Source organism: Crinia signifera, chromosome 1, assembly GCF_055691185.1.
Source record: "Crinia signifera chromosome 1, ASM5569118v1, whole genome shotgun sequence".
Taxonomy (NCBI): Eukaryota; Metazoa; Chordata; class Amphibia; order Anura; family Myobatrachidae; genus Crinia; species Crinia signifera.
Window position 1 is genome coordinate 464,257,875 of NC_139217.1, and position 26,517 is coordinate 464,284,391.

The following is a 26,517-nucleotide window of genomic DNA, read 5'->3' on the forward strand; positions in this document are numbered from 1 at the left end:
CCACGCCGACGTGGATAGTGGGGGTATGAAAAGGTCGGAGCGCCGCCGCTCGCCACGCTTCGGGTTGACGTTGATAGTGGGGTGGCGTTAACAATGGGGGGGCATTTCGCATACTCATGAGCCATGAGGGTGGGTATACAATTAAAAATCAGGTCTGGGGGGGCATTTAACATGGTCAGAAGCCATACAATTAAAAATTGGGTAAAATTGCGTTGCATCGCATCGCATGTGATCATATCGCATGCGATGCGACGCGACGCCATTTTTCATTGTACAATGCCCTGCGATGGAAATCGTGGGCGCCGTGATAATACACAAGTACCTAACATTGTGGTGCCCTCATATTGCAATGAGCAGATCAGATTATAACACATTCAAGTGCCCTCCAATTCATACTGTGCCACATTACAGCAGCCTCCAGTGCATATTGTGCCATAATACAGTGCCCAGATTAATAACTGGAATGGCCTAAAATACATCATAGTCCTGTGCAGTATATTGTTAACTTACATAAGTATAATGTATAATTCAAGTTCATAGTCTGCAACCTGATCCCTAGACGTAGAGGCGGGCCCTTAGGCAGTGGGGCCAAGTGTGGTGTACTCTGTACCCCTGTGGGCCAGATTTTTTTGGTCAAAATTGTTTCCAAACTTGAAGTTGCACTTATCCTGCACCTGTCTTACTGCTGCTAAGAGGCCAGGAGGGATAGGCAACCTGTGGGACTCCAGTGGTGGGGAACTACACATCCCAGCATGCCTTGCCCCAGTTTAAGCAGGGTCTAGCAGCAAATAGGGCATGCTGGTATGTATAGTTCCGCAGCAGCTGAATGGCCGTGGGTCGCTTACTACGCGTTGTCCAAGACGTCTGTGATAAGGGCTCATTTAATAAGTTAACATCAAATCTAGCTCAGTCCAACTAATAGAATGTTATATCTGATCGGGGTGTTGGGATTGCAGCACATGTTCTACATGACAATTTTATTAAGTAATCCCTACTGAGTCTGAGACATCCAATTGCCGCCGACAGCCGGGATAATTAATTACGGTGCATGGCGCGACCATCGTTGCAGTAATTCTCATTTAGCGATGTCACACACGTCTTACGGAGTTTTTCTCCTTCTGTATTATTAATTGTTTGCTGCCTGGTAGTCAGATCCCCAGTTGCTAAAGAAAGATGTAAGTGAGATCGATCAAGCTAGGGCGATAGCGGCGGGGAGCAGATCACCCCCCTGCGGGTGACAGACGTCTCAGCGCCGCGCCGTGAAACTTAAAATTCCTTGTCTCAATCTGTTCCCTGACAGGTCTCCATTCACAATGAATAATAACACCAGAAATAAGCATCGGCCTTCGTAGGGTGGGGCCAGGGGAGGGTCTACAGTTGGGGCTGCAGGATAGATCAACATTCAAATAGGGGAGGCGCAGCAACTGCTACCAACTGCCATTGTCGACACAAAACAGGCCGACACAAGTTTTTGGTGCTTTTTAGGCCACATCAGCGTGAGTTTCTGCCCTATACTCTTCCTGATGTAGCTGTGGGCACCCCTGTTATATCCTCCCTCAATGCCCAGTGGGATGGTAAAGTATAAACAATTCTTGTTGACTTTTTTCCATCTCGACCTGACCACCAGGGGGCCCCTTTGCAGCTGAGCAACAGAATTTCATTTCCACTGGTGCATCATATTGAGGTATTGCCACCAACTGGTATGCCTACTTGTTATTCTATTACTGCGGGATGGGGTCATACTGCCTGAGATGCAATGTTACCCTAGCAATATGCAATAAGTCACACATAGCCTCATGTATGGAATGCCCAGCATCCTATAGATTGTAAGCCTTTGTGCAGGGCCCTCATACCTCGTATTACTGTATTGTTTCCAGTTATAAAGTGCAACGGAATATGCTGGCGCTAAACAGCCAAAATGTTCAAGGTCCTATAACGGAAAGGGGAGGAGCTGTGACCAGATCTCAGATCTGTGTGGGGGTGGCCAGCGATACACAGGTGTGGCCAGTGGCACATAGGAGGAGCCAGTGACTGCAGGGCCCTTACCCTATTGGCCCTGCTGTCTCTCAAAAATACATAAAAATATTGCAAAATTTTATAAGAAAACTAAAAAATACAACTTTGATACTTATGATTTAAGGCTGCCCATGTGGTCAGCTGGTCCCGCTGCCGTGATGATGGGACTATTTTTATGTGGAGGTCTGGGGCTGTAGCTCTATCTGCCCTTTGGCTCATCTAGCTATGTATTAGGGGCGGCAGTCCAAGGTAAAGAGAAGTTCTGAGCGGTGCTGCGGGGAAGGGAACTCACCATTTGCGTTAGTGACGTGGTCCTCGGGAAATGGTGCAATCGGTGACTTGTTAGATAATGCTGATAGTGCTGAGGGACGGGTCTGACCTGGAACTGGGCGTGCGTCAGCCCGGCGTCCACACTGAGGTCCCTGGGAAAAGAAGGACACAAAGGTGACAGGTTATTTACTAAACAATGTTTTCAGTTTGAGCTTTGGAACTAAACTCTATGGGTGCATTTTGATATCGGTCATAGGGCCTAGTTTTGTCATTGGGCAATCCCAGACGTGACGTGCTAATCGCCATCGCTGTAGGACGCACAGCGCTAACTGGACCGTTTGCAATGTTCAACTGCATATTGCCTATAAAACGCCCCCACCCCTTCCAGGCTCCCATTTTCTGCCCCAGGGTACAGAGCGCGTAGAACGCCACATTCACCAGCGTCACTGTAAGATGAGACGTTGTGTCATCCCAAGGAGGCGAGGAGGAGCGGGAGGCTGGGTTCTAGAGACGCTACCTGACAATGCTGGGGCTCTGGGTGGACTGAGCTGAACGCAGCCCACCCCAGTCAGACAAGGTCAATGAGAAAAGGTGTATAGATAAGGGAGTAGAAAACCAATAAATATATTAGGTGGTGGGGTTACAAATATATTTGTAGGAAGGTGTCAATTTATATTTTGCAGGGGGTCGCCAAATGCCCGAGTACCAATGATAAATATATAGCAGTGGCGTAGCTAGGTCACAGCAGCCCAAGCGGTGGCAGGAGAAGCTGGTGCTGAGAGGGTGCAGGGTCTACTCTGTACAGATTCTATGCGTACCGGCCAGTAGAACCTGTCTCCAACAATGCGGCCCTGCAGAAATGGCCGCCGCATTGTTGGAGACAGGTTCTACTGGCAGTGAGCATGTAACCCACTGGCAACGAGCATAGAAATCCCTGGTAATGAGCATGAAACCACCAGGCAACAAGCTTGAAACCCTTGGCAATGATCATGTAACCCTCTGGTAAAGAGCATGTAACCCCCTTGCAACAAGCAAGAAACCCATGGCAACAAACATGTAACCCCCTGGCAACAAACATGTAACCCCCTGGCAGTGAACATGTAACCTTTGGCAACTAGAATGAAACCCCTGACAGTGAGCAAGAAACCCCTGGCAACTAAGATGTTACCGGCCGGCAATGTACATGTAACCCCCTGGAAATTAACTTGTAACCCCTGGCAACAAGCATGAAAACCCTGGCAACGAGCAAGAAACCCATGGCAACAAACATGTAACCCCATGGCAACGAACATGTAATCCCATGGCAATGAACATGTAACCTTTGGCAACTAGCAAGAAACCCCTGGCAACTAAGATGTTATCGCCCGTTAATGTACATGTGACCCCCTGGAACTTAACATATAACCCCTGGCAATAAGCATGAAACCCCTGGCAACGAGCAAGAAACCCCTGTCAACGAGCAAGAAACCCCCTGGCAATGAGCATGTAACCCCTGGCAACTAAGATGTTACCGCTCGGCAATGTACATGTAACCCCCTGGAAATTTACATGGGGGTTACATGTACATTGCCGGGGTGTAACATCTTGGGGTGAGCATGAAACCCCTGGAAACAAGTATGAAACCCCTGGCAGTGAGCATGTAACCCCTGGCAGTGAGCATGTAACCCCTTGTCAGAATGTCAGCAAGCATAGAAACCACCTGGCAACAGGCATATAATCCTCCTGCAATGAGCATGAAACACCCTACAGCGAGTATGTAACCCCTGACAACAAGAATGGACAGACGAGAGAAAGAAAGAAAGAAAGAAAGAGAGAGTCAGAGAGAGGGAGAGATAGAGTCAGAGAGCGATAGAGAGACAGAGAGAGAGAGAGTCAGAGATAGAGAGTCAGAGATAGAGACAGAGAAAGAGAGTCAGAGATAGAGACAGAGAGAGTCAGAGATAGAGACAGAGAGAGAGAGTCAGAGATAGAGAGTCAGAGATAGAGAGTCAGATAGAGAGACAGAGAGAGAGAGTCAGAGATAGAGACAGAGAGAGTCAGAGATAGAGAGAGTCAGAGAGAGAGAGAGTCAGAGATAGAGAGAGTCAGATAGAGAGACAGAGATATAGACAGAGAGAGAGAGTCAGAGATAGAGACAGAGAGAGTCAGAGACAGAGAGAGTCAGAGATAGAGAGAGTCAGATAGAGAGACAGAGATAGAGACAGAGAAAGAGAGTCAGAGATAGAGAGTCAGAGATAGAGACAGAGAGAGAGAGAGAGAGTCAGATAGAGAGACAGAGAGAGAGTCAGAGAGAGAGTCAGAGAGAGAGACAGAGATAGAGAATCAGAGATTGAGAGACAGAGAGAGAGTCAGAGAGAGAGAGTCAGAGATAGAGAGACAGAGAGAGAGACAAAGAGAGTCAGAGAGAGCGAGAGTCAGAGATAGAGACAGAGAGAGAGAGAGTCAGAGATAGAGAGACAGAGAGAGAGTCAGAGAGAGAGAGAGTAAGGGCGGGATGTATTAAAATACATCACCGCCCTTCGCGGCCCCCCCGCCGCGATGCCGCCGCATATGTACTAACATATGCGGCTGGCATCGCGATGCGGTGACGGAGGCCCCCCGTGATACCTGGAATGTGGTGTGCGGGGGGTCTCCGTCACCTCCCAGCTGGCTCCTGCATCCCTCACGCCAGGGACAGCAAAGCAAGCTGTCCCCGGCACCTCCTCCTCCCCCCTGCAGCCGGAAGGACGTCCGGCTGCGTCACTAGGTGGCGGAGGGGTTTACCTTCCAGGGTCCAGGAGGACCCTTCAGGAAGGTAAGCGAGAGGGGGGGTCGGCGAGGCGGCGGGTTTGCGTAGGCGGGCGGCGAAAAGAAGCCCATAGGCTTCTATAGGGTATCGCCACCTTTGGGTGGCGATACCCTACACTGCGGTATCATTTTTGATACATTGGAAAATGCGGTAAAACCAGGGTTTTACCGCATTTTCCATTTGATACATCTCGCCCTAAGAGAGAGAGAGAGAGATATGACCAGTGAGTGAACATTTGGATCGCCAGTGGGGAGTTATTACATCAGGGGTGTCCAAACTTTTTGCAAAGAGGGCCAGATTTGGTGAGGTGAAAATGTGTGGGGCCCGACAATTCAGCCTGAACCATGAATCACATCAGAAGACGAAACAAATAACTTGTCTTACCAGCTCTAGTGTGAAGGATGATACTGAGATCTTAACTGCAGTAAATAGTACAGGTGTGCTCCCCCTTTCTCTGTATGTCCCCCACTCTGCCCTATTCAATCTATTTCCCCCAGCCTGCTCCCCCCTTCCCTGCATGTCCCCACTCTGCCCCATTCAGTGTATTTCCCCCAGCCTGCTCCCCCCTTCTCTGTATGTCCCCCACTCTGCCCTATTCAATCTATTTCCCCCAGCCTGCTCCCCCCTTCTCTGTATGTCCCCCACTCTGCCCTATTCAATCTATTTCCCCCAGCCTGCTCCCCCCTTCCCTGCATGTCCCCCACTCTGCCCCATTCAGTGTATTTCCCCCAGCCTGCTCCTTGCATGTCCCCCATTCTGCCCTCATTCAATCTATTTCCCCCAGCCTGCTCCCCCCCTTATCTGCATGTCCCCCACTCTGCCCCCATTCAGTGTATTTACCCCAGCCTGCTCCCCCCTTCTCTGCATGTCCCTCACTCTGCCCCCATTCAGTGTATTTCCCCCCAGCCTACTCCCCCCTTCTCTGCATGTCCCCCACTCTGCCCCCTTCAGTGTATTTTCCCCAGCCTGCTCCCCCCTTCTCTGCATGTCCCCCACTCTGCCCCCTTCAGTGTATTTCCCCCAGCCTGCTCCCTGCTTCTCTGCATGTCCCCCACTCTGCCCCCCTTCAGTGTATTTCCCCCAGCCTGCTCCTTCACAGTATATTCCCCCTGCCTGACCCTCCTTCTCTGTATGGCCCCTTCTGTAAGCCAGAGGATGGAGAGGACAAGCAGGCACCACAAGGAGAGGAGTCAGAGGCCTGTGCTCCCTGCTCCCGCCATCACCCTCCTCTGCTGAGTCTGCTCTGCATGCTGCTCCTTCCTCCCGGGATACTGTGATCACGAGCAGGAGGAGAGATTGCAGATGGAAGATGGAGTGGAGCCCGGGCAGGGCGTCCTGCTTCTAATGCTTAGCCTGCTTCTGGCTGGAGGCTGCGGGCCACTTAAAGTGACATCATGGGCCGCAATTGGCCCCCGGGCCGGACTTTGGACATGCCTGTATTACATTGTGTTCCCTCTGTACATACTGTATCACCCTGAGTTCTAGAACAAGGACTGTGGGAGTGTCCTACATTGTCCCTGTATCGCGTCCGGCACGGTGAGAACAGCTGCTCCCAGTAAATCATCTTTGCAGCACAAACTCCATCTGCTTTTATTTAACAGAAACAAGCCCAGAGGAACGTGCGCATCCACCTGTCCCATAGACGCCTGTGACTGTTCCCCCCGTTTCCCAAATTACATCCTCAGCATCCACTAACATGTCCATGCTTAAGCACAGATACTGCAGGTAACCTACAATAATGTGCCCATGGATAAATCCCGCACAGTCGCCATGACGATGGGACAGCGATAAACTCTGGCAACATCGCAGATAGGTTTTCATAGATTTATAGTTATGATAATCCCCAGAAATATAATTATCCCCCAATACACCTGTGCAACAACTAGGAGATCTGGAAAACGTGCACTGCTAGGGGCGCCTGAGGATTGGGAAACACTACCATTAGGGTACTGAGGTAAATTTACTAAAGCTTTGTAAAATAATAAGAGGTGATGTTGCCGATAGCAACCAATCCTGTCTAGCATTTCTCTATTGTATCTTAGAAAACTATAGACAGAATCCGGTTGGTTGCTACGGGCAACACCACCACTCTTCATTCTTAGAAGCTTTAGTAAATGTACCCTTGTACAGGTAAACGCCGCCCTGCCCAACGCCCAGCATTTTTATGGGTATACCGATAAAACACTGGTGTTCTGCTGCTACCGCCCCCTTCTCGCCCACCATTGAGCGAACAGCGCTAACCTCGACCATCGGCGATGGGGCCAAACCTGGATCCACAGCCTATAGATGTATTGATCTCTGGGACTTGTAGGGACAGTGTCCTGCGGCCACCACTTACCAGTCTGTACCTTCAGCCAAGTACCTAGGACCCAACGTCTGGGACATCTGAACTTGCTGATTGAAGTCAATGCCGGGACGTAACCGGTGTGGATGGACAGACATTCGCTCCTGAGTCCGCCTGCGGGAAATAGAACATGGTCAGAGACAGCGCAGAGATGGACTAACGTTTCCACAAACCACTTTTTTCTTTTGTAGAACGTTACCTCACATTTTGGGGGTAATTCTGGTTGACGCAATATAGCGAGTTTGGCCCCATCCCGATGATTTGGGAACTGCGCATGTGCACGGTCTATTATGTGGGTCTGGGACGGATATTAGACAGCACTTACATTGACAGCCATTACATCGACACCATTAGTTCAACAGCTCAATAGGTCGACATGGTTTTAGGTCGACATACCATTAGGTCGACATGTCATTAGGTCGACAGCTCATTAGGTCGACAGCTCATTAGGTCGACATGTTTTTAGGTCGACACTACCATTAGATCGACAGTGTCTATGTCGACAGTCAAAAGGTCGACATGGGTTTTTTCACTGTTTTTTGGCCGAAATGTCGACACAGTCGACATGGACACAGTTTGAAGTGTACCGCAGCCCCTCGCATCGCTCGCTTCGCTCGCAATGCTTCGGGCACGGTGCCTCGCTGCGCTCAGCACACTATTTTATTCTCCCACCACGCCCTAGTGGATAGTAGGGCATGAAATACCGCCTGTCGGCACATGTCAGCTCAAAAAACAGTGAAAAAACCCATGTCGACCTTTTGACTGTCGACATAGACACTGTCGACCTAATGGTAGTGTCGACCTAAAAACATGTCGACCTAATGAGCTGTCGACCTAATGAGCTGTCGACCTAATGACATGTCGACCTAATGGTATGTCGACCTAAAACCATGCCGACCTATTGAGCTGTCGAACTAATGGTGTCGATGTAATGGCTGTCGATGTAAGTGCTGTCTAACAATAGTCCGGATACCCTATTATGTGCAGCCCCCCTTTGCGAACGGCTTCGGCAACTTGCATAGTCTATTTGTGAAGTCAAGAGAAATCCTGAATAGGGCCCTTTTTTTTTTAAATGTACAAAACCATGCCGCGCTGCAGTGAGGCAGATGTAACATGAGTTAGATTTGGGTGGAGTGTGTTCAAACGGAAACTTAAATTGCTGTGTAAGAATAACCCGCTCAAATCTAACTCTCTCTGCACATGTTACATCTGCCCCACCCGCTGTGCAGCATGGTTTTGTCCAATTTGAAACAAAATTTGCTCTGCAATCAGGTCTGAATTAGGCCCCGTGTGATTTCTATCTGGACTTCCCTCATAATATATTATTGGTGTCACCTGTGTTGAACGATTTGACTTAAAATAAAAGAATTTTAAGACAACTATTTTATAAGTGATGTCACTGTGCTCTGGCCGGGGGCCCCCCAACAGACGGGGGCCGGGGTAGACTATCCCATGTGTACAAGGACCAAATGTATGCCTTACGCCTAAGTGTGTACTTATTCCAATAGCCTTGGCATCAGGAGTCCCAGAGGAAGTGTCACCATTCTCCCAGATGTACTAAGCTTGAAAATTGATAAAATGGAGAGTGATAAACCACCAGCCAATCAGCTCCTACCTGTCATTTTTCAAACCCAGCCTGTAACATGGCAGGTAGAAGCTGCCGTGACTCACCTGGGGTGAGGAACGAGTCTGCGGTGCTGTGCCTCTAGAAGCTGCTGCTGGAGGAGGTATTGCTGGTGTAGCGCCTGAGGTAGGAAGGAGGGTCCTGCCACCTCCTGGAACTGTAGACCAGTCAGTGGTGGCAGGGGCTGGTGCAGTGCCCCATTATGCTGGTGTGCCGTGGCCATGTGGGAAGCCATTCCTTGCTGCGGCTGTACCGGATGATGGTGGAGAGGGAAGTCGGAGAGCTGAGGCTGAGGGCTCAGATGAAAGTGACGGCAGGAGGTAGCGTGGGCATGCTGGGAGCGCTGAAATGGGGCACCTGGAACGCAACACAGGGCAGAGTTAGAGATGACAGTTGACAAAGGTTTATTTACAATGCAATCAGCGTGAGGGTAGCGGGACACCGTGGGGCAGATGTAACTTGCAAAGTTATGGTGGAGAGAGATAAAGTACCAGCCAATCAGCATTTAACCACTCTCCACTTTATCACATTTCAGGGGAAAAGGGACAAGCAGGGCCACCCATGACCTGATATTGGGCAGATTCAAACGAAACCTGTTCGCAGTGTTGTAACTTTTTTGCACCCCACCGATGAGTTAGGCTCCTCCCAGCCAGAGTGAAATCCCGCCCCTGTGCACAGCTGTGAACGGCTGTGTGCAGAGGGGAAAAAAATATTTAAATTCACTCCCCGTCAAATGAGTGGGTGTCTCAGTTTTTGAAAATTCGGCCAATTACCCCCCCCCCCCCACCACCACCACCACCTCCTTGTTACCCCATTTACCCCCAAATGCTCCTGTTAATTCTGCTACAAACTCTGGGGGAAATTACGAAGAGTTCTATTTCAGTTGGGATGTTGCTATGGGTAACCAATCAGATACTATCTATTATTTTCTAGAAGGTGCTAAAAATATAAGTAGTAGATTCTGATTGGTTGCCCGTAGCAACATCCCATACTCACATGTTAGTAAATTTCCCTTTACAAATATTATTAAATAAGTTTAAAACCCCCAATTATGAAATGAACCTTCCACCTCCATTCACTGAAAGTAACGTTCCTCTCTATTTAACTAAGTGTACCAGAAATGTCAATCCTGATCGGAGCTCTGATTAATAAATTACACTGTAAAGTATCATCAGTCATTAAAGGGTTAAGTACACTTGTGCCGCGGGTCTGTAAGATATAAATAGCCTTTAAGTCAAGCACTCAGTGGCCCCTTTTGCTGATGGCGGTGGGGGTTGGACAACTTTTAAATAACAGGGAACTCGTCTCATTGGCGACAAGCTGGGAGATAATCCTTCATCTCATTGATATTCTAATTGCAGCATTAACAACTTGGGGTCCGCGGCAATCGCCTCAGTTGCGCTGCCCTTGATCCTGCTGTTCTCCTTAATGAGAAGGGGACATCATTGTGCTGGTTCTAATTGACCCATCGAGGACAGAAGGGCGGGAATGATGCAGATATTGATTCATCCCAAAACCTGAACCCCCCTGGCAACTTCCTAGTGATGTGGTGGATGCAGTGGCGCATTCAAGGAGTCTTTCCGAATATCCAGAAACTTCTTATGGTGGACCACGACCATGGCCCGCGATTGTACACCGCCACCTTGCGACATTACGCCAAGAATCCCAGGCCTGTGGTTAGGGGTGGAGCCAAGTGGATGTGATTCTATGAGAATCGTATCATTTTTTCACGCCCGCTCCCCAAAGGTGCCCAAATAGTGATGCAAATGTCTGAGCCTGCCCCTTAAATGATATCCTGCAGCATTTATCTATCTACATTATCCAGGTTCACACGCGCACACACACGCACACACATATATGCACACTTCCGTACATACATATATACAAGGAATCATTCTTTCCCAATCTACGGATCTTGCGTTTACCCCCTAGGATGGGGTGATGATACTGGGAATGGGTGGCTGAGGCTCTGCAGCAGGGCTGGGCAACACCGGCCCCTCCAGATGTTGATGAACTACACATCCCAGGATGCTTTGCATTAGTTTTGCTATGTGGCCATGCTGAAACTGATGCAAGGCATGCTGGAATGTGTAGTTCATCAACATCTGGCAGGTTGACCAACGTGGCCCCCAAATGGGTATGGGTCATGATGTTGACTCAATTTAGGTCGACATGCATTGGGTCCACCACTTTAGGTCGACAGGCCTTAGGTTGACATGGATAAGGTCGGCACAAACATTAGGTGGACAATGGCAAGGTCGACAGTCAAAAGGTTGAGTTTTTAAATAAAATTGTCCTGACTGTCGACACGGTCGACATGGACACCATCAAAGTGTACCGCGTCCCCTCGCATGGCTTTCTGCGCTTGTCATATTTCATGTACTATTCTATTCTCCCCCCACGCCCTAGTGGATGGTAGAGCATAAGATACTGCCTGCCGGCACATGTCGTCTCAACATTTTGACTGTCGACCTTGCCATTGTCGACCTAATGCTTGTGCCACCCTTTCAACCGTGTCAAACTTAATCATGTCGAAATATTTATGGTATCGACCTGTCGGCCTTCAGTAGTTGACTCAATACATTAATAGTCAACCTAATGACCCCCCCCCCTAAATATAGAGGTAGCACATTGTAGCTTATAGGCTGCACATCGCGGATTCATCACAGTTGTTGTGCCAACTCTAAAAGCAGACCCCGGGGTGCAAATACCCCCCATTTAGACTTCTGATTGTCCAACCCTAGGATCTGATCCCACTTGAGCTGCAGTCACTGCTGTAATGTATCCTGCACTGATCTCGCCTGTGTGCTGCAGCCGGGAAGATGAAATCACTCAGATTTCCACCCGTATAGGATAGACAGGGTTTTCTGTTTTCATTAAACATTTCCCGCCCTCTCCAGCGCCTTCATGTGCGCTCCTAGAGATGAAATCAGACACGCGGTGGGCGCAGGGTCTAACTGTGACAACCCCCCCCCCCCCCCCCAGGCTCGGGAAAACAAACAGCCAAGGATTTGCCAGGCGCTTCCTGAGTCTGTGACACTATAATGGGATCTCCTTCATAGTCCCAGACTCAGTGATTCCATTGTCTCTGACAGCTATTATTCCAAGATTTACAGATTGTAGACTGAAGGAGATGTCAATTCTTTATACTGATATACACCAATGACTAACAATATGATATGGAAACTAGATTGCTGTTGTCTATAAAGGTGCCCATACAGGGTACAATTATTGTATACAATATCGCATCTCATCGCATCTCAGTTTTGCGATGATTTGAGATCTAGTACAAAAAGTATGTGCTGCATGCGAGATGCTATATTGTATACAATAATTGTAACGTGTATGGGCACCTTCAGGCTTTAGTATGGCACTATCATAGTCACTACTGCTAGGGCACGCCCCCGAAAATGGGTCATGGTGCTAGGCCCCACCCCCAATAACCGAGGTCGCGCCCATCCGTCCCTTAGCCGGTCCAGCTTTGTGAAATACAAAAGTTGGGAGGTATGCTGCTGTATGATGTAATGTGAATTGGTACTAATATGTGGCCACGCCCCTTCAATGTGAAGCCACGCCCCTACATTTCCACAGTATGTGAGCACCAATTCCCTTTTTGGTCCACAGCACCAAAATGTCTAGTTACAACCCAGCAGGACATGTATCACTAGACGCAGACTCGGGCTTCTTCACTCCCCGAAAACAGGGGCGACAAGCGAATCCAAATATGTGTCAGAAGTTACAGGTTAATTTATTTTCCAATGCACACAACAAATCACCTGCTTCCGTTACTGAATATTAGAATCATTTTATATTTTCCTTACGCTTCATTCCACTCTGTGCCCTCACAGGGCCAGATGCACTAAGCTTCAAAAGTGATAAAACGAAGAGTGATAAACAGTCAGCCAATCAGCTTCTGTCTGACATTTTTCAAATTGGTACACTATTGGTACACCTGAACTGCTGCTACTATTCACCTCTCTCCAAGTGCCTCACTCAAACTACAGTGACAGCCATATCCATCTGAGCTGTCCCGGAACGCCGGACCCTCAAACAGGCAACGCTGACAGCTGTGGAGGAACGCCACCTCTCTAATTTGCCTGCTGAAAAATCAAGGGAACCCCCAGACATCAGATATTCCATCACTGTGTAGGAAAGCCACCCCCCTATCCTGACTGGAGGAAGTATCTTGATGGGACATCACATAACCCCCCACATCGGGACTAATTGCACCTTTTTGGGCCCAAAAAAGGAAAGGTCTCAAAAGGAGATGAGGTGACTGTGAAAGAACTATATATATATATATATATATATATATATATATATATATATATATATATATATATATATATATATATATATATATATATATACACATGTATAAAAATATATTGCACAATTTGCAGCAGCTATTTTACCTACATTTACCCAAAGGCTATTTTAGCCAGTTTATTTTTAAAGTAAAAAGTGTTATCTTAAAATAAATTACGTTATTTTATTAATTTTCCTAAATTATTGCATTAACTGATTTTATTGTTTAGCGCATCTATCCTTGTTTATCCATTGTTTTACTTGTAAAGGGGGTGACTCCCCCTTTGCAGCTACATACAGGCGCCCTTTTCAGATATTCAAAGTATCTGTTTTCCATATTTTTCAAACACAGTCTGTGACATGTTAGGCAGGAGCTGATTGGCTGGCTGTTAATCACTCTCCAATTTATCAGTTTTGAAGCTTAGTGCATCTGGCCCACAGTGAGAAATCATATAAGGCTCACTTGGACGGTTAACAATTGGTTGCTTTGTTTTGGTTACACAGCTGACGCTCCGCAGATCCACTGAGGGATTGTGCAGCGAGAACATAAGGCTGCATAGCAGTCACTGGTATAATACATGTACAGTAAATCAGGATTAGCTGCAGGGTGTGAGGTGAGGCCTGTAGTCCTACACTGGGGCAGCTGTTGGGAGACCAGCCACAGAGGCCTCCTGCAGTCTGTGAGACAATAGACAGTATAGGGAAGGGAAGGGGGGGGGGGGGGGGGGGCTGTACCTGGCCTCCACGTCTATGGCACAACAATGCAAACCACACCACATGCTTCCCTCTGCCGGTCCAGGTACAGCAGCAGCTAAGTTGCTAAGCATTAAAAACACTGGTGGCGTTAACTGTCCCCTGGGCCGGATCTCTGGGTGACTGACGCGTGCCCCATGAGAAGCACCGGTCACCACCTAGATCAAAATAGAGCTAATAAATAAAAACAGGTCTACAGTACCCCTCTGACACCCACCCACATTTAATAACACATTTAAAATAAATAAAAGGACCCTTTCCTCTCTCCTTGGGCTGTAGTGAGGCCCAGCTGTTTGTATGAGGAAGCTGGGGCAATGCGTCAGACAGCTGTGTCGTCCCTTACTGGCTGTCGGCAGCTCACAGGTGTGTATATATTAGTAATGCTGGCCCCTCTCTCCAGCTGCACCTCCTGTATCTACCTGATAGGCGCGGGCATAGAAGTCATACATAAATATTACCACAAAACATCTGTGTGCGGGGGTTAGCAGTCTAGATCCTGGCGGCCAGGATGCCAACAGCGGCAACCCAATGTTCAAAATCCTGAGTATTTTAACCGTAACCCTGTTTCTGCCTGGGCCCAGGACTCCATTCCCCCCTGATGGTAGCCCTGAAGGTTAGTACTGTATCAGCTGGATACAGTGGCGTAACCAGGGCTATTTTTGTGCAGGCTCCAGCAGGAACTGAGGCCCTTATTCTAGTTCACTCTTTCTGACAAAATATTTCTTAGATGGACAAAACCATGCGCACTGCAGGTGAGGCAGGTGTAAAACTCCACCCAAATCTAATTATCTCTGCACAAGTAACACCTGCCTCACCTGCAGTTCACATGGTTTTGTCCATCTAAGAAATATTTTGTCTGAAAGAGTGAACTAGAATAAGGGCCTCAGTTCCTGCTGGAGCCTGCACAAAAATAGCCCTGGGCGTAACAATAGCTCAGTTTGGGCACGGGGGGGTCTGGGGGGGCTATTGCTGCTCCGTTAATGGGACCGCTGCCATTGCTGGGTCTGTTACTGCTCTGCTGCCGGACCGCTGGGACCAGCAGATCTTCCTATCTGCAGTGACAGTCCTCCTCCTGTTTCCATTATAAATGCCCCTAACAAAATGGCTGCTCCCCTACAGCAGACAGTTATTGAGTATAGGAGGGAGGCGGCAGTCCGCTGTGAGGCAGTGGCGCAGGGGCAGCAACAGACCTGGCGATGGCAGTGGTCTCTTTAGCGGTGAGAGGAGGAGGGGGGGGTTTGAACAATTTTGGGGGGGGCGCACAAATTTTAGTTACGCCACTGGCTGTATACCATTAAGGATGGGGTTACCGTTAGGTTTAGGGTTACTGTTGGGGTTAGTAGCGTTGCAGCTACTGTTGTTAGGGTCAGAAATACATAGTCAATATCGAAATTATGAAAATATCGACATTTTTTGTGACAACCAAGTCCGCATTCTAATGGCGACCAAATGAATTTCGACTTTGGGAATATCTAGTAAATAAACCAAGACCCAACTCTCGATTAAAGTGGTGAATTGCTTCTCCCACTTCCCAGGCTGTCCCAGATGTATATTGGGTGGCGCAGATCCCACATAAATAAAGAATAATAATAATATTTGTAGTACATGTCTGGATGCATTGTATAAGTCACTCCACTAACACACAGCACTTACAGTCCAGCACTACAAAAGGTGCTCGTTGCAAAGCTTTTACACGCTGACACAATGCAGTTTGTCCATTAACACAAACATCTCTCCCTAATGCCCCGCCAGGATGGATGCCGGCACAAGAACACACAATGCAGAAGGTGTTGTACTGTATGAAGAAGAGAGAAAGAGACGTACCTTCAAACTGTCCCCATATCAGCGAGACAGTCCTGGGTTCGTGTTGCGGAAGGCAATGACTTGCACAGACGTGCGACCATGTTAGTAAGGACAGGAGAGCGTGTAATGAGGAGTAGAATGGAGGAAGCCACAGAGAGAGATGGAAGGTGCAGGAAGCAGGGTCCACAGCAGCACAGAGTGTATCAGACGAGAGCAGCACAGAGTATATCAGGAGATGAGAAGTGCAGAGAATAAGAGCAGCACAGAGTGTACCGGGAGATGAGAGCAGCACAGAAGGTATCAGGAGATAAGAGCAGCACAGAGTGTATCAGGAGACGAGAGCAGCACAGAGTGTATCAGGAGATGAGGTAAAGGTTAATACATGCTGTATTTCAACCATAAGGCAGAAGAAAATAGTAATATCAATGATTTTAAAATGTTTAGTAACACTGACCCATCACTGAGTGCAATCTAAATATATTGGGGAGATTAATTATCAGAGAGAGAAAAATATGTTAATTTGACTAGTTAATAAAACACAAAACAGAGATCTACTACAACAGGCCATGTTTTCTGAAGTTCTTTCATCTTTTTTTGTAAGTCAGTAATTATATCAATATGTTTAAACAGAGAGAAATTCTGAAAACATGGCCTGTTCAGGTTACTAGACGATTAAAGGTGAAAAGCATTGATCTGGAGATTCCACATGCCTCCAAACCATCCCAGGTTGCGGATGTACAGAGGGAAAAGGGGCAGGGCTTCTCCCAAAAGTTATGTTGGGTACACACCCGAACGACCATGATCGTGCGACTATTTCCTTGAAATCGTACGATGGTCGCACAATCAGTTGGAGCACAGAATCGGCACACGATCTGTGCCCAGTCGAAGGGAGATTGACAAATCCTTACTACAGCGGGTAAAATTCCAAAACTACCAAATGACCAGCGGGGACGCACACCGGATCGCAATCGCATTGAAAACATGCCCGATTCTGCTTTTACTAAATAAGATCGGTCGAAATTGCATCGAAAATGGGGGAATTGAGGCCAAATCGTTCTGGTGTGTACCCAGCATTACTATCGACTTTAGATAGGGGAATAGGTATTTTCCGGATGGGGGGGAACTGGGGTTATATAGTCTGGGGTTATAAATGTTGCACATCCCCACGGTACTAAGGTAAAACAGAATAGGTGAGCAGTGCGAAACCTGGAGATTATGGCGGGGAATTACGCTGACAAACTACAGTAACTGACAGCGCCTAAGGTGGGGGCGGAGTTATTGTTCAAATAGTCTGACGATAATCTCCACTCCTCCCCCCCCCCCCCCAAGCAATTACTTTTACACAGTTTATTGCCATAGAAGTATGTTATTATTCCCCCCTCCGTTCATCCATACACTGCCCGTAGGTCACAAGTTCCCACCTCGGAGCATCACTGCGTTGAGGGCAATTCATTAACTGCTCACTTTACAAATGTTTGCACACTATTGTCGCTGGCGGATAATTAAAGTTGACTTTGCCGAGCAGTGAAATTGGACATGATTAATCTTTTATGTCAGGCATCCTAACACACGTGGCTCCTACCAAAGCCTTAATGCGTGTAAGTTATGACAACCATTATATGTTTTATATTAAGGATAATTACCGTCACAGTTTAATAAACCCTGGGCGGGTAATTGATATGTTGCTATGATGTAGGGGGTGCGTCGGGTGGGTGGCTGTGTGGTGGAGAAGAGTCGCTTTTAAATTTCCTGCGACTCACAAGCACAATAAAGGGTCCTGCTATGTGTAACATCACCTCTTTTCATTTTGGAACCTTTAGTGAATGTACCCCTAAGTGTTCCCGGTCCTATCCGAGCCCTATACAGCAGGATGAGGTGACCATCGCTTTGTAACCACTTGCACAACTGGTGGAACTGCAGAACTGTGCGGCTGGAATGCGGCACTGCTGCGAACCTGCTTGAACGCAGTTGGAAACCCCTCATTTTGCATGTGTCGGCAGAAATTATCTCTCTGCCTCTCCTAATCGCTAGAACGGACCTTCACAGCCACTAGTACAGACATATGTTATGAACAGTTTTGCATGGGTGTGACCAGTTCTGCATAGGTGTGTCCAGTTCAGCGTGGGTGTAACCAGTTCTGCATAGGTGTGTCCAGTTCAGCGTGGGTGTGACCAGTTCTGTGTAGGTGTGGCTAGTGTCATGTGGGAATGTACACACTTACACTATCAGCCCAACTGATCCCCTACATAAGTAAAAATAGAAAAATATGCATTGCTTTGTTTGGCAAGTACAATTTTAAGATTTAGCAGCCCCCTAACTGACTGCCTGACTGCGTCATAGGACTGACATAATTCTCCTCCCAGGGGGACAGAGAGACTGATTAAAATGTTTTAATAGTCAATTAAATGGGGTATTATATATATATATATATATATATATATATATATATATATATATATATATATATATATATATAGTTTTATTTCTCTTTCAATGTCCAGCCAGGGATAGCGTACAGCGCGGAGAGGCGATTCACTAAAGGAATTATTTATCAGCTTTGGCTGACGTATCATTCGGATCCCTTCTCCCTTCCGTGGATTGCCTGATGACTGCTGAGTATCCCAATCCTTATTGATCCATCAACTTAAGTTAAAAGGCACCAAATAATCTTTATATCTCTGATGTCAGATGAGAGGAATGTGAGATGAGAGACGCTTCTCCAGGGCCTCCGGTGCACCGTGAGCGATAATAACTATATACGCGACCTGCCTAATACAGTATATAATGCTGCGGGGTTCTTACACAGGATCCGGATCATCGGTAGACACAATATGGCCAACGTGCACAAGATTGACAAGTTGATTTTTAAATCATACTTTAAAGAACAAACTGTCCCTGATTGGCAGACCGTGAAAGGGGTGTGGTTTATGAGAACGCCTATTGCATATTGATTTTGCCCAGATGAATGGGTGTCATGAAATTGCACTGACGCTGTCCCATATCGGACCACAGTGGGCATGTACAGTGGAAGGGAGGTCTGGCAGTGCCTTTGCACTTCAGCAATGTGGCCGGAAATTTTTCACCGTGACATCCCGTGGAGAGACCTGGCAAGCAGGGCAGCCTTGACCTGTACTGGGTGCCCCCCACACCCCCAGCCGAGCGCCGACCGTTTGAATTTTGAGAACTTTAGCAAAAAGTACAACTGACTGAATCAGGCCCAATATACGATTTTCACCAAGGATATGCACGATAAAGATGCTGTTAATAATATCATTGTGCGTTTCCTTCAGTATTTACCTACTATATCGTTAACGATGTGTGCTTATCCTTGCTGTACTTCAGCAAGGCCACGCCCTGTTTTTGCCACTGTGGGGGCATGGCCAGAGGCACTTGAGAGGTATGCTTTTCCTGTAAGTTTTATTTAGTATCCTGTGTTTCTTTAAATGCCTCAGAGAGAGATAAAGGGAAGGCGTTGCTCATAACAACCATTTGAAAGCTGACTTTTTTTTAGCAGAGCCTGTAAAATGACACTTAGAAGCTGACTGGTTGCTGTGGGCAACTTTTCTACTTTATCTCTCGCCAAGATTTGATAAATCGGAAGTTTATATTGGCAGGCAGTTACATTTTACACACTTAAAGTAGTCCGGTCGAGGCGGAGTGATCCAAATGGGTGCCTCTTTGCGTTCTGGGCCTCTTTTCAGTAAGAAGGATGGGAGGATGTGGGGCATTACATATAGACCACGAGTAAGCCCGTTCAAAGCAAATGCTTCGAAAGCTAGTCTGCTACCTTGTGAATGCCTATGTGCTTGTGTATGTGTGAGAGAGAAAGAGATGTTGTTTAATTTGCTGCCAACAGATGGCAATGTTTTGGAGACACACAAACGGGCACTAGACATATATATAGCTGATAAGCTTACCATACACCTCCTATGTATTTATACAGGGGCTGGTAGGCCCAGCTGAGGACTGCCATCCAGTGGCAATATATAGGTATTGCTTTCCCTGCATTACTATGACACCAGCAGACACCGGATGATCTCCGTAACGATGACGGATGTGATACAGTAATTGGCTAATGATTAACCACTACTTGCCCGTCACTAGGGGACACATGAGTAAAGATGAGCCCAGCAAGTTTTGTACAAAGTGATGGCGTGTGCAGAACATATTGTGTAATTAAACCGCTGGGACGGCCTCTCCTTACTTCCCGGTATCATGAACGTTCTTTGTGCGACCATCCTAATTGCTGCACCGGGACAGACCGCCTCTCGCTGCGGCTACAATGCTCCATCACCATATACTATATCCCCTCAGACTTCAATGTACGTCAGTCACCTCCCCCCGGGCCGAGGCGGCCATTTTACTGACTGAGCCAGTATTGGCTCCTGTGAATGTTCATCCACCAAAATGGCTGCCCCACAGTGTACAAGTGATGGAAGCACAAAACAAAATGCTCATTAAAGGCTCATAAATATATATATATATATATATATATATATATATATATATATATATATATATATAGAGCGAGAGAGAGAGAGAGAGAGAGAGGCCCAGGGGCCATGCGTCCGGTGCCCTCCGATGGATTTCCCTCAATGCATAAGGTAGTCCCAATGTATACAGTATGCGGCGGCACTCGGTCACAAAAATACACAAACACGGCCTTTGGACGCCAACGGCCCAGGGGCCGTGCTTGTGTTTCATTACATGTCCAAATAAAACTGCGTTGGACCTTACCTGTGTGTCTATCTCCTAATTTACAACGATTTGTTATCTGTTCTAGTCTCCATCTGTTGCTATACTCAGTACTACAAATTTTGGGGCAATTCAAGGGGGGGGGGGGGGTTGGTGCAAGGGGTGGCACCTGGGAACACGCAGCATTTACACTGGGAGTTTCCCAGTAGACGCAAGCTTATCATTGTCAAAAGGTTGACATAGTCGAAAGTTTAACACTGACTGGTGTTGACACTGACAAAGGGCCAACGCAGCAATGGTCAACACACGGAAAGGTCGATATACGTTTTTTTTCTCTTAATTTTGTGGACTTTGTTATACTTCAACATCCACATGGACTCCAACAGCGAGCGAGGCCCCAGGTGCGGACAGTGACACAAAACCCCGACTCCATTTTTGCCTGATTTCCATCTAACATTTCTTCTAAAATCTCAGCTTCGCCTCATTCTTACCAAAATTACGGCTTGATTGTCTATTTTAAGAAACCCTCTGTGGTTTCAGGCTCGGTCTGCCGCTTCTGCTTTCTAAGTATAAGGGATGCGCTATAAAAAGGAACCATGAGATGAGAGAGGCTTCCAGGAATTTATAGTAAATCAGGAACATTTGAAGCGGAGAACGTCGACCGCCGGGTAAAGTATGGAAAGAGACGGCAAGTCACACGAGAGACGGCAATTATGTAGTCACTATGGATGCCTTCCAATGTAAATATGGTTGTCAGTATTACAGACTTACAGTGAATATAGTTTCATATATGCGCTTGTTTCAACCTTCAGACTGAGGCTAGAACCGTCTTGCGGCTACATGTCAGACTGTGGGTAGATTTCCGTATTGTCATGAGCGTCAGTCTCCTTAACATTAAATAGTACAGGGAAATACATTTCAGGGAACCTGTCTCAGGCCTGTGGCGAAACTATTCATGAAGGCAGGATATTTTGTCCCTGTATATTAAATGTGTTGTCTCAGAAAGATCTGCCGGAGATGTGTGGGGAGAGGTAAGTGTGGGAGAGGTAGGTGCAGAAGAGGTTAGTGCAGGCCAGATAAGTGTGGGAGAGATAAGTGAGAGAGAGAGGTAAGTGCAGGAGAAGTTGGTGCGGGAGAGGTAAGTGTGGGAAAGGTAAGTGTGAGAGGTAAGTTCAAGAGAGGTAAGTGAGAGGGAGATAAATGCGGGAGAGGTAAGTGCGGGAGAGATAAATGCGGGAGAGGTAAGTGTGGGAGAGGTAGGTGCAGAAGTAGGTATAGGAGAGGTAAGTGTTTAGAGAGGTAAGTATGAGAAAGGTTAGTGAAAGTGAGGTAAATACGGGAGAGGGAAGTGATAGAGGTAAATGTGGTGGCTCTAAGTGTGGTGGGAGGTAAGTGCAGGTGAGGTAACTGCAGGAGAGGTTAGTGCGTGAGAGGTAAATGCGGGAAAGGTAAATGCAGGAGAGGTAAGTGCTGGAGAGGTAAGTGCAGGAGAAGTAGGTGCAGGAGAGGTAGGTGTGGGAGAGGTAGATGTGGGAGAGGTAAGTGTGGAAGAGGTAAGAGCAGGAGAAGTAGGTGTGGGAGAGGTATGTAAGGGAGAGGTATGTGCGGGAGAGGTAAGTGCAGGAGAGGTAAATGTGGGAGAGGTAAGTGTGGGAGAGATAAGGGGGTGTGCACACTGTGAGATTTTGGCAGGAGATTTTGACTAGATTGTCAAAATCTCCTAGAAGGTTAGCCAAAATCTCCCGATTTTTCTCCTGCTTTGTCAAAATTGTCTAGCATAGATTGCTTACCATAGATTGACTGCGCAGGCAAGGCAATTTTGACTAGATCATAGACTATCATTACATAGATAAAATCGCTTAGTCATAATCTCAAGCGCATCTAGCCAAAATCTCTCTCTATATTGCTTAGTCAAAATTGGCAATTAGTCAATATCTCCCTGTGTGTACACCCCTTAAGTCTGCTACTGACATAATTGCATGATTGCCTCCCTGAACAATGTAAATGCTATTAGCTGCCATTCTGGTGGCTGCAGAATAATTGCTGTACAGGAGCTGGTTCTCAGCCTCAGGAGCCAGAAGAGGCTTTGATGAGAGATTCCAGCTTCCCGCCCCTGCAGTCAGAACTGATGTACAGCAATCAGGGCAGAGCATACTGACACCTCAGCACCGCGGCCTTTATAGCTGGGAATTGCGTTCCTGATTCCCATCTCCTGCTCTTTGTTACCATCTCATTTACCCGCCAATCAGTCATTGTCGGTATACCTGCCTCATTATTTCCATCCTCGTCTATTTACATTACACAGAGAGGCGAGAGCGGACTGCGGCTTCCCAGGACTGGTCGTGTCATTGAGGCTTCTTATATTGAGACACTGTCATACGCAGGTAGACCATTGCGCCGACACAGTGACATCACAGCGAATCTGCGCATAATCAGATGGACAGAATAGCATAACAGTAAAATCAGCAACGGTGGCTGTGCACACCCTAACGGAGCAACAAATAAATTGCTCAGTTCTGGCGCCATCTAGTGGACTTCAACATGCAAAATGCTTGAAATCCCCCCCATAGGGTTGAGGAGCAGTGTTATTCTTTTATTATACAGGATGGTCTGATTGGTTGTATCCATTATAACCGCTATTTTGACAAAAGGTTGACACAAGCGAAATGTTGACATGAGTATTTAGGGATTTTTTGAAAAATGTGTCAGTTTTGACCTTGTGCATGTCTACTTTTTGCCAATGCCGACCTTGTAAATGTGGACCTTTTCTCACTGTCAACCTTGTGCAGGTCAAACTTTTGGTGTTGACCTATTGATTATCTAGACACTGTGGATGCTTTAATCCAGAACCTAATAACCACGAGATCACGATCTGCTGTCTAGTCCAACCTAATGGTTCCAACGTTTCCTCACTGGCCAATGACCTTACACACCGGCTCTTGTGACCATAGATTGTCAGATCACGTATTGGTCGAGAAAACCAGCTTGCCACGATATGCCACCGGTAAGTGAGACATTAGCTAACTCGCATATCACTAGCCTTCTGACTCACAGCCTGAAAATAACCCCACAACCAGCATCATGGCAACATGGCAGCATCATGGCAACCTAAAAATAGCCCCAGAACCAGTATACCAGTAACCTAAGAATAACACCACAACCAGCATAATAGCAACCTAAAAATAGCCCCAGAACCAGTATACCAGTAACCTAAAAAGAACACCACAACCAGCATAATAGCAACCTAAAAGTAGCCCCAGAACCAGTATACCAGTAACCTAAAAAGAACACCACAACCAGCATAATAGCAACCTAAAAGTAGCCCCAGAACCAGTATACCAGTAACCTAAAAAGAACACCACAACCAGCATAATAGCAACCTAAAAGTAGCCCCAGAACCAGTATACCAGTAACCTAAAAATAACACCACAACCAGCATAATGGCAACCTAAAAATAGCCCCAGAACCAGTATACCAGTAACCTAAGAATAACACCACAACCAGCATAATAGCAACCTAAAAGTAGCCCCAGAACCAGTATACCAGTAACCTAAGAATAACACCACAACCAGCATAATGGCAACCTAAAAATAGCCACAGAACCAGTAACCTAAGAATAACACCACAACCAGCATAATGGCAACCTAAAAATAGCCCCAGAACCAGTATACCAGTAACCTAAAAAGAACACCACAACCAGCATAATGGCAACCTAAAAATAGCCCCAGAACCAGTATACCAGTAATGTAAAAATAACCCTGTAATAACCAGTATATTGATAACCTACAAATACCGCACAACCAGTATAATAATAACCTAAAAATAATCCTGGAACCAGTATACCAAAAACCTCAAATTAACCCGGAAATCAGTATACCAATAACTTAAAAATAACCCCACAACCAGTGTACTAATAACCTAAAAATAACCCCAGAAACAGCATAATGGCAACCTAAAAATATCCCTAAAACCAGTGTACCAGTAACCTAAAAATAACTCCACAACCAGTATACTAATTACCTAAAATTAACCCCGAAACCTGTATACCAGTAACTTAAAAAACATCCCCATGACCACTAATAACCCAAAAATAACCCTGGAAACAGTATACGTGTCACCTAAAATAACCCCACAACCAGTATACTAATAACCTAAAAATAACTCCTGAACCAGCATAATGGCATCCTAAAAATAGCCCCAGAACCAGTATACCAGTAATGTAAACATAACCCTGTAATAACCAGTATATTGATAACCTACAAATACCGCACAACCAGTATAATAATAACCTAAAAATAATCCTGGAACCAGTATACCAAAAACCTCAAATTAACCCGGGAATCAGTATACCAATAACTTAAAAATAACCCCACAACCAGTGTACTAATAACCTAAAAATAACCCCAGAAACAGCATAATGGCAACCTAAAAATATCCCTAAAACCAGTGTACCAGTAACCTAAAAATAACTCCACAACCAGTATACTAATTACCTAAAATTAACCCCGAAACCTGTATACCAGTAACTTAAAAAACATCCCCATGACCACTAATAACCCAAAAATAACCCTGGAAACAGTATACGTGTCACCTAAAATAACCCCACAACCAGTATACTAATAACCTAAAAATAACTCCTGAACCAGCATAATGGCATCCTAAAAATAATCCCATAACCAGTATACCAGTAACCTAAAAATAACCCCACAACCAGTATACTAATAACCTAAAAAAAAAACTGGAACCAGTATACTAATAACCTAAAAATATCCACACAACCAGCATAATGGTAACATAAAAAATAACCCTGAAACCAGTATACTAATGACCTAAAAATAGCCCCAGAACCAGTATACTAATAACCTAAAAATAGCCCCAGAACCAGTATACACATAGTGGCGCCATGTCAGAGGGTCACCTCCGGTTATCACCCAGCTGCCATCTCCGCGTGTGCCAACAGCTGCCGGATCAGTTTCACCACAACTGCACAAGGCAGGGGGGTGTTACTGTGTGCGGGGGGGGGGGGGGGCACATTACCGGGCCAGGGTTACTGTGTGAGGAGAAGTAACTGCATCTGGGGCTGCGATGGGGCGGAGGTGCCTCTGTTTGGGGCGAGGGATGAGGGCCAGGGTTTGCGACGTGCCGTTTGCGCAGCCCAATGATGCTGCACTCTAGAATGCAGCTCGGATTAGTACTGCAGCAGTATGTGTCTATTTGTGATAGAGATCGACACAAACAAAAGGTCGACACATAAAAATGTCGATATGAGTTTTTCATGTATTAATTTTTTGGACTTTTTTTCGTACCTTACCTTGCGTAGCACGTCGAACCAACGCGGTGCACTAATTTGGGCTCTGTGTGCTCAGGTGTCTAAATTAACACAAAAAACCCATGAAAAATGCATGTCGACCTTTTCATGTGTCAACCTTTTTCTTGTGTTATCCTTTTGTCAATCTCGACCTCTTGCTGTCGACCTAGGCATTGCCCGTGAGCTGCACCGCACCCTCCCGGGTCAATGTATTGTTAAATAAAACAGCGTGGCGGATTTTTGTTAATGTCGCCCCAGTCCGTACCGACCTATTGATGTCGACCTAAAGGCTGTTGACCTGGACACTGTCTGGGGATTATTGACTGCCATGGGAGGTCTATTGAAGTTGGGATGTTGCTATGGGTGACCAATCAATTTCTATCTAATGTATTTTAGAAATAAATAAGAGATTCTGATTGGTTGCGATGGGCAACATCTCATCTTCAATAGATCTTACATAGGGGCTGATTCAGCTGCTGTGAATCCTATTATTGAATGACCAGGGTCCCCTTGCGAACGGACCATGCCCAGGCTAGCCTTTGCTGGTCATACGGTATGCGGTCGTTAGGTTGACAATAGGAAGGTCAACATGCATCAAAGGTCGACGC

At 46.6% G+C, this 26,517-nt stretch overlaps 1 protein-coding gene across 2 annotated transcripts in view; it reads right to left on the minus strand.

Annotated features, from left to right (window-relative positions):
• The window catches only part of ARK2C (arkadia (RNF111) C-terminal like ring finger ubiquitin ligase 2C), a 91,095-nt gene that overhangs the window by 28,699 nt on the left and 35,879 nt on the right, over nt 1-26,517 (minus strand). For both annotated transcript variants that reach the window (XM_083155327.1, XM_083155328.1), the window contains exons 2-4: nt 9,090-9,399; nt 7,413-7,532; nt 2,309-2,438 (exon numbers count right to left, since the gene is read on the minus strand). In XM_083155327.1, the coding sequence (XP_083011453.1) occupies nt 2,309-2,438; nt 7,413-7,532; nt 9,090-9,399 (560 nt within the window). The remainder of the gene's footprint in view (nt 1-2,308; nt 2,439-7,412; nt 7,533-9,089; nt 9,400-26,517) is intronic.